Source organism: Daldinia loculata (genome assembly GCF_022478755.1).
Source record: "Daldinia loculata strain CBS 113971 unplaced genomic scaffold F4817scaffold_60, whole genome shotgun sequence".
NCBI lineage: Eukaryota > Fungi > Ascomycota > Sordariomycetes > Xylariales > Hypoxylaceae > Daldinia > Daldinia loculata.
The window spans coordinates 102,963-117,252 of NW_026054914.1; the positions used below are offsets into that span (position 1 = coordinate 102,963).

General features: G+C 49.4%; 6 protein-coding genes across 6 annotated transcripts; 2 read left to right on the forward strand and 4 right to left on the reverse strand.

Annotated features, from left to right (window-relative positions):
* Nucleotides 1-126: 126 nt before the first annotated feature.
* F4817DRAFT_348670 (uncharacterized protein) lies at nucleotides 127-1,849 on the reverse strand. The gene is made up of 3 exons (XM_049304721.1): nucleotides 964-1,849; nucleotides 724-893; nucleotides 127-539 (listed from the first exon to the last, which is right to left on the reverse strand). The coding sequence occupies exons 1-2, from the start codon at nucleotides 1,688-1,690 to the stop codon at nucleotides 763-765; spliced, it is 858 nt and encodes a 285-aa protein (XP_049155525.1). The 5' UTR covers nucleotides 1,691-1,849; the 3' UTR covers nucleotides 127-539; nucleotides 724-762.
* On the reverse strand, nucleotides 1,831-3,663 carry F4817DRAFT_244153 (FAD/NAD(P)-binding domain-containing protein). The gene is made up of 3 exons (XM_049299076.1): nucleotides 3,371-3,663; nucleotides 2,443-3,304; nucleotides 1,831-2,372 (listed from the first exon to the last, which is right to left on the reverse strand). The coding sequence occupies exons 1-3, from the start codon at nucleotides 3,399-3,401 to the stop codon at nucleotides 2,054-2,056; spliced, it is 1,212 nt and encodes a 403-aa protein (XP_049155526.1). The 5' UTR covers nucleotides 3,402-3,663; the 3' UTR covers nucleotides 1,831-2,053.
* Nucleotides 3,384-9,162, forward strand: F4817DRAFT_244150 (acetyl-CoA synthetase-like protein). The gene is made up of 2 exons (XM_049299075.1): nucleotides 3,384-6,475; nucleotides 6,532-9,162. The coding sequence occupies exons 1-2, from the start codon at nucleotides 3,782-3,784 to the stop codon at nucleotides 8,950-8,952; spliced, it is 5,115 nt and encodes a 1,704-aa protein (XP_049155527.1). The 5' UTR covers nucleotides 3,384-3,781; the 3' UTR covers nucleotides 8,953-9,162.
* Nucleotides 9,163-9,214: 52 nt separating this feature from the next.
* On the reverse strand, nucleotides 9,215-11,347 carry F4817DRAFT_348674 (cytochrome P450). The gene is made up of 4 exons (XM_049304722.1): nucleotides 10,812-11,347; nucleotides 10,528-10,744; nucleotides 10,393-10,467; nucleotides 9,215-10,305 (listed from the first exon to the last, which is right to left on the reverse strand). Exons 1-4 carry the CDS (start codon nucleotides 11,013-11,015, stop codon nucleotides 9,266-9,268), a joined length of 1,536 nt encoding a protein of 511 aa, XP_049155528.1. The 5' UTR covers nucleotides 11,016-11,347; the 3' UTR covers nucleotides 9,215-9,265.
* A 163-nt stretch (nucleotides 11,348-11,510) lies between these two features.
* F4817DRAFT_348676 (uncharacterized protein) lies at nucleotides 11,511-12,261 on the forward strand. Its single transcript, XM_049304723.1, has one exon. It carries the CDS (start codon nucleotides 11,729-11,731, stop codon nucleotides 12,065-12,067), a length of 339 nt encoding a protein of 112 aa, XP_049155529.1. The 5' UTR covers nucleotides 11,511-11,728; the 3' UTR covers nucleotides 12,068-12,261.
* F4817DRAFT_348677 (uncharacterized protein) lies at nucleotides 12,254-14,290 on the reverse strand. The gene is made up of 5 exons (XM_049304724.1): nucleotides 14,128-14,290; nucleotides 13,631-14,060; nucleotides 13,484-13,554; nucleotides 13,046-13,425; nucleotides 12,254-12,986 (listed from the first exon to the last, which is right to left on the reverse strand). The coding sequence occupies exons 2-5, from the start codon at nucleotides 13,878-13,880 to the stop codon at nucleotides 12,449-12,451; spliced, it is 1,239 nt and encodes a 412-aa protein (XP_049155530.1). The 5' UTR covers nucleotides 13,881-14,060; nucleotides 14,128-14,290; the 3' UTR covers nucleotides 12,254-12,448.

Consider the following 14,290-nt stretch of genomic DNA (forward strand, 5'->3'; position numbering starts at 1 on the left):
TACTGGAAGGGTTGCATTTAAAGCGTGGGCATCGTCATTCTGGACTTCGGTAATAAGTATGGCCTTAAAATGGGTCTACAAAGGAGGGTGGGTGGCAGAGATACACGCAATATATCAGCGAGTGACATTAAGAAGAAGCCGTTGATCGGCAATGGGTTGTGTAGCCACATATACGATTCATCCATCGGTACTGTCCATCCTCTAGTAAAGGCCAGCTAATAGAAAACCCTAATATTCTACAACCTACAATTACGCTTTCGTTAAGGATCCAGGGAGGTCAAAGCGGTAAGCTTATGAACTTGCCTAGATGATCATTATTGCCCAATGACAATATTAAAAGACGACATCCGGATTTTAGATAAGGCAAATTAATGTATATAATGCGAGAAATGTTTCGGAGTGAGCTTAGTTCTCCATAGCATCTGAAAAGGGGGGCCAACAACAACGTAGCTGGTCTCATAGACTTTGAGCCTTGAAACTTAATCGGTGTTCAAACTTCCGATATTTGCAACCAGTAGACAAATTCTACTATGGGAATCCTGTTATAAGGTAAGTAAGTCAAGCATGTCTGGACTGCCTTGTCCGGAAAGTTATGTAAAATATCATCTAAGAGTTAGGGGCGATAGAAAGGAATTGGCACGCTTGCTGTCGGTGGTATCTGGTGATTTCGCTTATGCTTCACCTGATTCGAGCTATGTACAGTATACTACGAGTTCAACTTACATGCCTATATAGAAGCTCTGTGATAATAGTACAGCATGTCTACTCCGGCTTCCGCCCCCAGACAACCTTGAGTGGAAAGACGGCCCCTTTCTCACTAAGTTCCTTCTCTAAGTCCGCCCTCAAGGTGTCATACCTCTCGGCTGGAAGGGGCTGCTTCTCCGGCGGGAACGCTACAATATATTATTAGTAAAATAGAACACCTTACCCCTTAATTTAGGGGTACCCAAGGTGTACACTTACTCTTTGCAAACTTCGACAATCCCTCAACTGCAATTCCGCAGCTCCGGACACCGTCTTCGCATAAGCTGTCATCTTCATTCGTCCGGCCCATCTTCAGCACTACTTCCTCCTCGCTGATATCCGTGCATCCCACGCCCTCTAACAAGCCCTTTAGGGTTCCCCCGATCTCCCACGCGGCGCCTACGTGCTCCGCAACGCTCTTCATTAGCCGGAGCAGGTCGCTGTACGCAGGCGTGCGCTCATCGTTCACTATCTCGGGCGGGAAGACCATAGTCGCCTCGCAGAGCTGGATCCAGCCGCCGGGTTTGAGGAGGGAATATAAGTGGGAGATAGAAGGGGCGGGGGCAGCGCCAGCGCCGAGGAGGGTTAGACGTTGGTGGACGAGGGAGAATTGGCCATGCTGGGATTCAGGCCAAGGCTTTTTGATGTCTTGGACCGTGAATGACACATTTGGGGGAGGGGAAGGAGGAAAGGGGGCGGGGTTGAGGTCTGTGCCGACGAACTCATGCGCGCCGGCGGGTAGGGAAGGGAGAGAGAATGCTAAGTCGAGGAGCCATGTTCCATCCGCGGTACCGCTGTCAAGAACTTTGACCGGCTGAGAGAAATCGACGGGTGCGCGAACGAGCTTACCACCCATAGCATCTTTAGCTATAAAATGGTTACTAGCTAGGCGCTTGCGCTCCCCCTGGCTCTCCATCCAGTACTCGCTTTTTTGCTTGTCGGCCATGTTGCAAGGGTGTGAGAGTGAATAATTCTAGAATGGGCAAATCTAATAATTACGTTAAGACCAATAAGTTAAGATGTAGAGATATAAGCTATAAAGAGACGTTTGATTATTCGAATTGCGGTAATGAGACTACGCTTATGGGCGTAACGTAATAGTATTGGTGTGTCTATCATCCTTCCGGTTCCTCGGAGTTACCGATCGGTAGCTTTTAGTCTTGGCTCGGCCTCATCCATCGGTCGGTATTCACGGGTCGAAATGGGAAGAAGAAAAGAAGAAGAAATCAATTGTCCTACACAGATGATATGAATTCCTCCAATGAAGTGTATATACAATTTGCATTAAATCCGTGACATTTACAATTAATTAGGTACTCTTCGCTTCCTTCGATTGTGACTTTTGTTCTTCTTCTCGTCTCTTCGCAAAGTGCTCCACCATGGCGATGCCGCCGCGTTCGTGGAAGAACAGGTCCTGGTACATCACTGTAGCTTCTGCATTCTTCTTTGCACGCGCCCACATGTCAACCTCGAACTTGGCAAGGCGCTCGCTCAATGGTGATGAATCTTGTTCGGTGCCCTCCCCGATTATGGCATGTGCAAGTTCCAATGAGTCTTTCATGGCTACGTTGACGCCGACTCCTGCGAACGGGTTCATTAAATGTGCCGCGTCTCCAATAAGTGTGATCCTGGGATGAGATGGGTTAGTCGATACTAGGTTTTATACGTAAGATGTAGTAAAGAAATAGCTCCCCTAACCTTGGATTGTGTGACCACTGGAAACCAACGGGAAGCATATAGAGTTGCCGTCCTACAGTATCCGGATCACTGTCTAGTACTAGTGCCTTCTGCAGGTCGGAATATTCAGGGTAAAGCGCATCGACAACTTGTCTCCGAGCATCTGGATGGGTGGGGTCGATCCCGGACGCCGAGAACCAGTCGACTGGTACACGGGCGAAGGCGTAGAGCTGAACTGTGCCGTCGCCGTTACGCTGGCACATGAGCCCCTTGTTCGACCCCAAATTAAGACACATTCCTTGTCCCACGTGCGCGGATAACTTCGGATGCTTAGCGTCCACGTCTGGGATGCGACAGTCTAGGCCTGCGATGCCCGAGTAGAAAGGCTCGGTATCGCTGATGCTCGGTCGGACCTTAGACCAGGCCCCGTCAGCACCGACGACGAGGTCGAAGTCGGTTTCTTCATGATTGTCGAAAACCAAGGTTAACTTGGAGTTCTCCTGAGTGTGGATTTTGACAAGTTTGGAGTCAAAATGCACAGTCTCGGGCGAGAGCGAATCCAGGATCAGGTCGCGCAACTGCGTACGGTCGATCTCGGGGCGGTCGGCGAACTCTCCGGGACGACCGGGTTCGCCTCTACTCTCGTCCATGAGCACCGTACCGTCGGACGAGAATATCCGTAGAGTCTCGCCCTCCGGTCTGGCCAGCTTCTTGAACTCTTCGAGTAAGCCGGCCTCTTTTAAGGCCAGCTGCCCGGAGTCCGCATGGAGGTCCAAGCAGCCCCCGCGATTCTTCGCATGCCGGTCGACATCTCTTTCGAAGACGTTACATTTAATAGACGCACGTTGTAGCAGCTTCGCCAACGTGAGACCGGCCGGGCCAGCTGTTCTCATGAATTAGAAAATGATTGATGAATGATAGTGATGAATAGAAAAAACCCCTCTCTTACCTCCAACAATTGCAACATTCAGGGTTGCCATTACGTCGTTTTAGTTGGCCAAGCTATACTTAGTGAGCTTCGGTTCCAGACTCGCACGTGTATATGCGAAGGATGAAAGTATATCCAAAATTATAGCATCATTTAATAAGCCGCTGAGCCTCTTAGCCCGACCGAGTAAATACCTACCTAATCAGTCGATCGGTCGCCGAAGCCATAGCCAAGTCGGCGTGTTCTAACAGGGCCCATAACCACCGAAGTTCTAAAAATGGAAAATTACCAACATTGGCAATTGAAGTGTCTAATAATACTTAAAGTAGGTACTTTGTACTGTTATTGAGCCTCTACCCGTGAGGCTCTCACAGAGACGAATATTCCTAGTAACTGTTCGGCTCACTAGAAGCTTATTGTCGATGAAGATGTATGTTAGGTTGTAAGATAAGAGAGAACGTAAGTAGAAATATGATTAAAGAATCATTACCACCGAGTGGCGTCGACGTCCACGAGATAGCGATATTAGATGCGAACGACAGCAAAAAAACCATCGATGGAAACGACAACCGAAACAACAAGTTCGCCTCGATTATCATCCGAGCGATCTCGACGGTGCTTGGCGTGAGTGTGGATGAGATCCACTACACCGCAGATACCACTACCTTCATCAAGCTTGGAGGCAACTCACTATCCGCAATCCTCATCTCTGCAGAATGCCAAAGAAAGGGGATTTTGATACCGGCCGGCGTATTCCTGCGGATATCAACCGTGAAAGAGGTCATAACAACAGCTGCGAGCTTGGCCCAACGTATATCAAGACCTATACCTACAATCATAGTAACGGAGGATACCAGCGACGATGTCAACGGTGATATCAGCGGGGATGAGGCATCTATATATACAGCGATCACGACACCGGACCCGGAGACGGAAGACTTGTCTCTGTTTAGTTGTGGAAAGGAGGTTATCACGGCAGAAAGCCTTCTGAGTACAATCGACACCACCGAATGGACAGAACCGCAGCTACTTCTGCTTCGGGAAACCTCTCAAAACCACAAGTTAAACATATTGACCATACACGAGTCTTACACGGGCGACTGGAATGCCCAAGACGTCTGCGACGCGTGGGCGAATACGATTCTAGCGGAGCCGATTTTCAAGGATCTCCTTCGCGACTTGGACGTTTTACCGCAGCAACTTTTGCTCCGAGAGATAATTCAAGTTGACAATGAGGCCGATTTCCAGAGAGATATTCATCATGCAATTCACGCTACCGGTCCTATATCCAAACTCACAGTCGTACAGTCCTCTTCGCCTTCGGCATCGGGGGAAACGGCGAAGTCTACTGCTGTTGTCTGGCGAATACATCATGCGTTTATGGATGGCTACTCTGCCCGAATTCTGCGCGATAAAATCACTCGCACCTTGCGAGGAGGGGAGTTTGGTGTCCCTGCGGGCCCATCATTTAGGGAGACTGTGCGTTCTCTGGGAGTCTTACGAGAAGAGAGAAGCGAATCAACAAGGCGCTTCTGGGATAACAAACGCGAGCAATTTTCTGCTGCAATTGGCGAGTTGCGCCTGAGTCCGCAAAGGATAGCCAAGACAGCAGAGGTCCCCCCTCAGAAATCTGTTACAATCCAATTTCCTAGTGAACAACTAGCAGAAGCCGTTACGCGGACGGGATATACCACGACGGTGTTCTTCGCTGCAGCATGGGCTCTGACACTTGGCAAGTTCGTGGATTCAGACCAGATCTGCTTTGGAGTGGTGTTCTCAGGGCGCGATTTGCCGATCCCAGGAGCTTTTGATGTCGTTGGACCTCTGATTAACATCCTGCCGCTATTCGTACAAATACCCACCAAAGGCGACGAGACCTCTGTTGAAACATTCTTACGGCGGATTCATGATGACATTCTTGACTTAAACAATGTCCAACATTCAGACACCACAGAGGGATTCGATAGGAAATTCCACTCCATCATGGCTACGCAGTTCGAATGTGATGAAGAGGAGGTCCCAAGCCCGATACCTGTAGATCGGAACCGTCCCGATATGCGATCCGGGATTCCTCTAAACATCGTTATCGAAGAAGAATGCCGATTACAGATGCTCTATTCGACCTCTTATTTTGCAGACGAAGACATGAACAACCTGCAGTCCGTATTTAAAAACAGCATGAACTGTCTTCTGCAAGGAAACGACGCAAATCGACTAGTATCGAGCGTAAACGATGCGCTACTACCGCAGGATATGGAGAAGACGATCAGAGACTGGAGTAACTGCGCCTCCTTCGAGACCTTGGATGAATCCAAGGGGGACGATCTAGTAACGCTCTTCGAAAACGTCGTAGCGAGACAACCTAACGACCTGGCTGTCATTCACGGCGAACTCGAGGTATCCTACGACGACTTAGATCAAGCGGCAGCCATTGTCGCGCGGAAATTAAGTTGGATTGAACCCAACGAGGCCGTCTGCGTCTACGCCGACCGATCAGTAAACTGGCTCGTCGCAATCTTCGGCGTGCTGAAGGCAGGCGGAGTGTATGCTCCGTTAGATCCCTCGGCGCCAGTGTCCGTGCGGCAGGCGAATTTCATTCGGAGCGGGGCGCGCGCCGTGCTTGTTCCCTCGCGAGCTACATCTCAAAGCGTCGTCTCATCGCGAAAGGAAGAAGATGATGCAGCTCCGTTCCAATGTCTAGTATTAGGTGTTGATGATATACTCGCGGCGGACAGCGCCCAGGCGCGCAATGGCTTCTCGGCGTATTATCCAAGGAGGCGTATTGCCCGCCCAGATGATCTCGCCTATATCTGCTTCACGTCTGGATCGACTGGACAGCCTAAAGCTGTACAATGTACTCATAAGGGCTTAGTGGCCTTTCAAAAGGACCGGATTATTCGTCTAGGTGCTTCGAAAGGCGTCGTGGTTGCCCAGATAATGTCTCCCGTCTTTGACGGCAGCATACATGAAATATTTTCTGCATTGACGCATGGCGCCACGTTGCGATTGGCGTCGCCTGATCATCAGGGAGACCCCTTTTCGCACTTGCGGGATAGCGATGCGGCTATCTTGACTCCGTCTATCGCCAAGGCACTTGATCCAAACCAGTATCCTCGACTGAAAAATGTATGTAGATAGGTATAACATGCCTTTAACTAAAGAGAAAGCTAACATTCCCCTAGGTTTACCTCGTCGGTGAAGCCGTTCCCCAGTCCCTTTGTGAGACGTGGACTAAGAACCGCTCACTGTACAACATGTACGGACCAACGGAAACGACTTGTGGCGCGACGATCAAGCAGCTATTCCCGAACGAAGCCGTCTCCCTTGGTCGACCGAACCAGTCGAGCAGAGTGTACATTCTCGATCTTAGTCTTAGTCTACTCCCACCCGGCGCAGTTGGCGAGTTGTATATTGCAGGAATACAAGTATCACGTGGATATATCAATCTGCCGGAGCAGAATGCGAGCCGCTTCCTAGAGGACTCGGTAATGCCCGAGACCGGTCAGAAGATGTATAGGACTGGCGATTATGCTTATTGGAACAGCGCTACTGGAGAGATCTGCATCCTCGGACGCAAAGACCGGCAGATCAAGTTAAATGGCTTCAGACTGGACCTCGATGACTTAGAAGCACGAGTCGTAAAGGCCATTCCTGGATGTGGCAGTGCTGCGATATTCCGTCGCGACGATCATCTCATAGCAGCGTACCAAACTAATTCACCTAATGCAGTCAGCGCATTGGATGTGAAGGCGTTTGTCAGTAATGCCTTACCCCCGTACGCTATGCCCCGGAGGATCGTCGCATTTGAAGAGTTCCCTCTTACCGCGGCGGGCAAGCTTGACTACAAGACGATTGAAAAGTCCATCAGTGCAAGTCTTGCAGATACTAAGATGGAACCTCAAACTCAGAAGAGGGTTATGAATGCGACTGAGAAAATGGTCGTGGATGTCATCCGCGACCTGATGAAACTTGACCAGAGCGTACCTGTAGATCAAGACTCGAACCTCACGGAGCTTGGCTGCCATTCTATACTGCAGCTACAATTGGCGAGTCGAATATCGTCACTCATTCAGCGGCACTTTGCGGTACGAAAAGTCATCGAGAACCTTGTAGTATCACGTCTGGCATCTGCCATTGATGATGCACTGAGAGAAGAAAGTGTACTTGATCTTGCCGTTCCAGGGCAACCATCGAGTCTTGCTTCTGGCGGTATAAAGGCTCTCGGAGAAAGCGAGGTATCACCTATCGAACGCGATTGGTTTTCGAAATACCAGCGAAATCTTGGGACATCGTCGTTCAACGTATCCCACGTCTCGGAGTTGGACGCGTCCTTTGACCAACATCAGGCATTAGTATCAGCTTGGAATGTCATCCTTGCAAGACATGAGATTTTACGCTGTAGATTTCGCCAATCGGCAGACGGTAGTGTAGAAAGGTCCTATGCAGCCGAATCTCCCAAGGCTGTATACGTCGAGGATTTCGACGTCCGAGCTGCGATCAACAAGGAATTCTTGCTTGAGACGGAAGACCCGATCCGAGTACTGGTCTCGAAACGCCACATGCTGGTTTGTGTGAGCCATATCATATGCGACTACACAACTCTCGACCGTCTATTTGAGGAACTTGCGGCGGTATATTTCAATGATTATATTGAAGAATTATCCTCAGCCCCTCAGAAACGATACCAGGACACGACTTGTTGGAATCTCGACGTCGATCAAGCCACGGCTGATTTCTGGAAGTCGTACCTATCCGGCGTCGATTTTGCAGAAATGCCGCCATATATGAAAAAGCCTCGCACTTCATACCACGGAGAATCGCTGCTATTTCGACTCTCAAAAGACACAATGTCAAGCCTTCACACAGTCTCGCGTTCGCTACGTCTTACACTACATCAGATCGCTCTGGCAGTCGTGTCCCTAGTGCTTCAGGCTGACAATCCGTCAAAGCAAGACTTATTCCTCGGCAGTCCTTACCTCGGGCGACAGGAAGAAGACATCCGTACTATCGGACTTTTTCTTCAACCGCTCCCGATTCGTATCCGGAGACAGTCGGACCAAGACGGGGGTGATTTCAAGGGAGCCTCTTTAGCTACTTTCCTCCAGGCTGTGCAAGAATCCTCGCGTTCAGCCCTCGGTCACGCCGTCGAGTGGAGCTCTCTAATGGATATTCTTGCGTCTTCAGACGACGAGAAATTACGAGCAGCTGCGGCCACAGCGATTCCCAATAATCCGCTGTTCGACGCCATGGTGACTTTCCACGAGCTCGACACTACCGGAAAATCGTCGTCGTCCACTATTCCCGGAATCCAGCCGTTAGTGAACTGGGCCGAGGGTGCCAAGTTTGGCATCATGTTTGAATTCTCAGCCGTCAGCTCGTCATCAGTAACGCTCCGCGTCGAGTACGACACGTCGCTGTTTTCGTCAGACGAAGTGCGGCTCTTTGTTGCGCGGATCGATGCTGGGTTTAGATATTTCTGCGAAAACCAGGCATCTGTTAAACTTGGTGACTTGGAAGGTAAACTTTTGGATGTTGGAGTTGGGGGTTTGTCTGGCGGGATTGAGGATGTGGAATTTGGTACCCCTATTGCGGCTTTGACATAGGGGTAGTCCACGGGGGTTGATTAGGCTTGATTGCCACGGCGTTAGGGGCTATGATTGAACCCGTTTTACAGTAGGGGCGTGATACCATTTTTCATGTTTATGGAGTAGGGGGCATAACTACCAGTTTATTATTTTCATCTTTTTACATTTTATAGTTTACTCTTATATTCTACCTTCTTCTGTCAATATTGATCTTACATTTTACTAACATCTTATTCGTTTACAATGGCATGAATAGTGAAAACGAAAAGGTTCAGAGTGATTATGATTCCAATAACTTTATATTTCAGCGATAATGATATTTCTAACTACGTCAAACAGTCGTCCTCCGTCTAACCCAGATCATCTGCTCCATATCCGGCCCCGTCTTCTCGTCCTTGACCCAATTCTTCGGCCTCTCTTTCTGCCCTTCCGGAAACCCGAATTCATAGTCAATCAATAGCAAGCATAGTACAAGTTTGATCTGCGCACTCGCATACCACCGCCCCGGACAAGCCTGCCTCCCCGCTCCAAACCACGAGTCGCCGGCTGCCACGGAGCTGAATAGATTCGAGGTGTCGACTTCGGCGCTGGTTTCAGTAGACGGTGCGTAAAAGCGTAGCGGTCGGAACTCTAGTGGTGCCTCATATAGCGCAGGGTCGCGCGAGCGAGCATCGGAAGCGGCGCAGATATGAGTGCCCGCCGGAATAGTGAATCCGTTAGACAGAGTGATCGGTGCCAATACGAGACGCTGGAATGAGACAACACCGGCAGAATTAGTGCGGCCGCTCTCCTTCAGGAAACTCTCCATCTTGCGCAGCCTCAGCAGCGAAGTTTCAGTCCAGCCATTGGCACCGATCTCCTCGAGTGCCTCAGCACGTAGCTCCTCCAAGAACTCCGGATGAGCGCAAATGTCGTAGAGGATGTGGATTGCAGTGATGGCACTTGTGTGCATTGAAGAGACAATAAGGAAGAGGATTTTCAAGGCGATAGCGTCGGGTCGAGCGTCTTCGCCCTCAGCGGCCTCGGAGAGCCAGCGTACGAAATCTTTTGGTTGATCATCGGACTCGACTCCCTTCTTCTCTCCGAGGTGCTGCTGACGACCTTGAATGACGGGAGCCAAGAGTTTCGTCACTTGAGCAATATCGGCGCGAAGTTTCCGGCCGCATTGTAGAGTGTACTGTGCTATGGGACGTAGGGTGGGCGAGATGCGCCTCATGGTCATGGAGAAGATGGCCACGGACGCAGTGAAGCCCATGATAGTCTCGAGCCATACTGGGTCTCGCGATATAGCGGGATCATCAATGACCCTGCGGGAGGTGATTTGGCCGATTGCGGCGAAGATGATAGAAGATGCTTTGACGGGAGTGAAATCTAGTAAGAAGTTAGTATGATAGTAATAGTAGTGACATTTTCACTCAGCGCTTTTGATGAATGAGTGAGTGAGTGAGTGAGAACTACCTTTTGAGTTGCATTGGCTGAGAACATTTTTCAGAGCTAGATCTGCTTCTTCTTTCATCTGCGGCAACAAATTCCCTGATTCATTACTTATTAGTATTTTTCATTCCCCTTTCAAAGCATGCGAAGTAGTAGTACCTATGTTTTTGGTCAATTGATGCCTCACGATATCGCGATGGATATTCGTTCCTCGGACGGCATCGAGCTTGGTGTATTTTCCCATAAACCGATCTAAGAGCTCTTCCTTGAAGCTAATCCGGTTGTCCGGCAGGTTCTTCAGCTCCTCGATAAACTTATCCGGGACTACAAGACGCTCGTTGTCGCATGTTTGAATGACGTACGGAGTGTCTTTGTGCTATATGATTCTCTCAGTTGGCAAGGAATGATTGAGAGACGAATTTATAGAGATGTCTTAAACGAACCTGTTCGTAACCTTCCTCTAGTAACTGCTGTCCTCGGGCATAGAATTCATCTTTAGCAGCTTGAAGCCGCAGACCGAATAAACCCGGATCGATCCCAACTCGTGGTAGCCCCTTGAATCGTCTTCTCGATGATATCCTCTCTCTCACCCAGGCCGCTAACAAAACACCCACCAGAGCAATGACGACTGAAGATGCCGACAGCATGTTGGCCGGTTATGTGTAGGAAATAATACTATAGCAATAGATTATCAGATTTGACGTTCTTCCAGTATAGCACGTTGAGCAAGAATGAGCATCACGACATGGATTTAATTGACACTATTAGTAGCTCTTCTGCGGAACTTGGCATGGTAAGTCTCATAAATCTATTACTCTTAATCGTTGTCGTTACTGTAAAACCGTATCAATTGAAGGATCAATTTGGTAATCAATAATAACCTTGCGTTCATAGGACGATACACGCCTCATACGAGACACACCGATCAATGGCACGTCTGATTCGGCGTAGTCGGTATTGCCGCTATACTGAAGCAATAATACACTTTCGTACACATCTCAATTACACGCGCGCGGGCGCATTTACATCTATAATCGGCAATCGGTGACCGAAGGAATCGGCTAGTGCAACGAAGGAACATGCACGGTAGCGGCGTCCAGGATTGTTACCCCTACTAGTATCACGGACTATACTATTCATACTACCTGTCTATCTCCATCCGAGATATGTATTAGCGTGCGCGGACTGGATTTACAACACGATCCCGACCAACATCTTATTAGTGACACCCATCGCTCATAGACAAGCCCCTCCATCACAAGGATACTCAACTCACTTCAACTCATTATCCTATCAGAACAATAACAACTTCAAAAAGCTACACACAAAAACACCCAAACTCATATATACCACCGTCACAATGGTCTTCCGCGTATACATGCTCGCTGTCAAGGCCCCCGGCATCACCCTCGAAGAATTCAAGGACCACTGGGACAACAAGCACCTCAACCTACTCAAAGAAATTGCCGGAGACGCCTACCCCGACGTCCACGTCCACCGCTACCCAGAAAAGGTCCAGGGCCCTGCGGAAGCCCACTACGATGGCATCGGCTACCTAGAATTCAAGGACAGGGCGGGATTCTTGAGGTTGAAGGAGATTGCGGAGAAGCCGGAGAACCAGGCAAGGTTGGACAAGGATGAGAGGACATTTTTGGACAAGACTAAGATCCAAATGTACGTGGTGGATGATGAGGAATAAGGGACAAATTCGTAGTCTCTCACACATATGATGAGTTTTCAGGAACTTAATATCAAAGAAATGCACAATGTAATTTTTCCCTTCTTCTTGTGAGTTGCGCAATCATTCAATGTGATGACATAGAAAAGGTTCGGAGTTACTAGAGTTCTGATAACTTTGTATTTCAGCACAGTGATGTTCTAGGAATTTTGAACGCGAAAATAAAGTAAAATTTCATAGAATGCAGATATCGACGTAAAGCATCAACGTAAAGCATCGACGTAAGAACTATTGTATAGTTCTGGTTTATATGTACATGATATAAATAAAATACAACAAGATTGAAATGCCCGCTCCTAACCAGTTTGCCGTCCCCATAACCTAAATCTCCAAGTTTCCCCTTTATTGAGCCTGGGGATATTGATTTTGGGGATATTGATTCTGACTATACCGATGTTGAACATATTGCTCCGGGAGACCTTGAGGCTTCCCGCTGGGGTGATACTGATTCGTAGCAGTGTATTGATACGTCGGCCACTGGTTATCAGCCAGCTTTGTCGTTGAGCCCATATTCTCCATCGGGATGTGGCCCATGGGATTCGCCTCGACATCTACCGAGTACTCGACCTTGCGCGAGATGCTTCCGTTCTTGTCGCCCTTGGTGCTGCCGAGACGCATCCACGTCGGCCTTAAACCTGAGGCTTCGGAGCCGCTGGCGGGGCGCCATGTTGAGAAAGAGATGAGCCTAAGAAAGGGAATCTTGAAGATTCGCTGCAGCGCTGCGGGCATGACGGGGAGACACGCGTTGATGATGCCGAGGTTGATCTCGAGTCCGGACCATAGGGCGTCGTCGACGACCGTCATGGTGAAGTTCAACTTCGCTTCCGGGGTGGAGAAGTGGACCACGTTGTATGTACGCCACGCAGTAGCGAAACAAACACTGAGGAATTCGTTAGTTTCATAGGTAATAAAATGGGAGTATATGATGTTAGAACTTACAAAATACCGAGGCCGAAGACGACAGTCAAGGCGATCTTCTTGCGCGAGTTCAACTGCAGCGTCCAGAGCATGGGCATCGGGAGGACCAGGATGCACACGTCAAGGGTGAGGTTGAAGATGGAGCTGAGGAGAAACTTCATGCTCAAGTTGCCGCAGTGCTGCAGAGCTGCAGGGCCGACCTCCCAGTTGTACTTGATCGGCCTGCAGATAGCGAAGAAAGTTATCGTGCAGCCGACCAGGTACGCGATCGCGCATCCCTCGAAGAAGTAGACTACCATGCGGAACTTCTTCACGGAGAAGACCTGCGCGATGAAGTCGAGGATGGATAACCGCACGAAGGTGTTGGCCCACGCTTGCAGAAGCCATGCTACGATGAACGACTGGAGATGGAGTTAGTTGATGTTGGACAAGAAATGTAAAGGGGTTGATATGGTTTACCTTTTGTGTAAGTGTACGCTGCGGAGGAGCCACTTGTACAAGCGGGAAGCCAACGCCGCCTTGTTTAGCCACTATGCACACCAGTTAGTCGATCGATCATCTACAGCGGGGGGTGAAAAAGAAGTCTTCTTCTTCTTTTATTCTTACCTAGCCAGCAGATGGAAAGATATCCCGCCGAAAAGACGGCAGCAACAATGATAGCATAGTCAGTAAACCGAAGCGAGATCTTCTTTATGCGCTTCGCCCACAGTCGAAGGCCGATACATATTATCGCCAAGATGAAGAATGTGGTTACGGGCGCTACCAGGAGCACGGCTCTGGGAGGCAGCGACTCTTTCGCCGGGTCGATGAACGGCCCTGTTGGGACCGCTGGCGTGGCACCTGCTGGGCTGCTCATCGTGTGGTAGAGCGATGGGGGGAACAGACACGGTGAGTGAGCGAACGAACGACCGATCAAACGAACGACTCGGACGAACTGGAGATAGGGAGGGGAGGCAAGGCCAGTGTATAGCACAGTAACTGGACCAGAGGAGTTGGGGATACTTGGATAGATATTCTTCGAACCCCTCAGCCATACCTGCGGGCGTCAGCCATCTCTATGTAGGAAGGTATGCCATTATGGCACTAATGAAGCATCCATATACGGTTCAGTTAACAATATTGATACGCCTAAAGCGACTATGCATGGTTCTAGATCTGCTTCACACATTCCTACGTTCCTGGCTGCAAGGCCGTTGTTACGGTACTTTGTACCCTGCCAGACGTATCAAGTATATAGGTAATGTCCTCGTGGGGTTTACTACTACC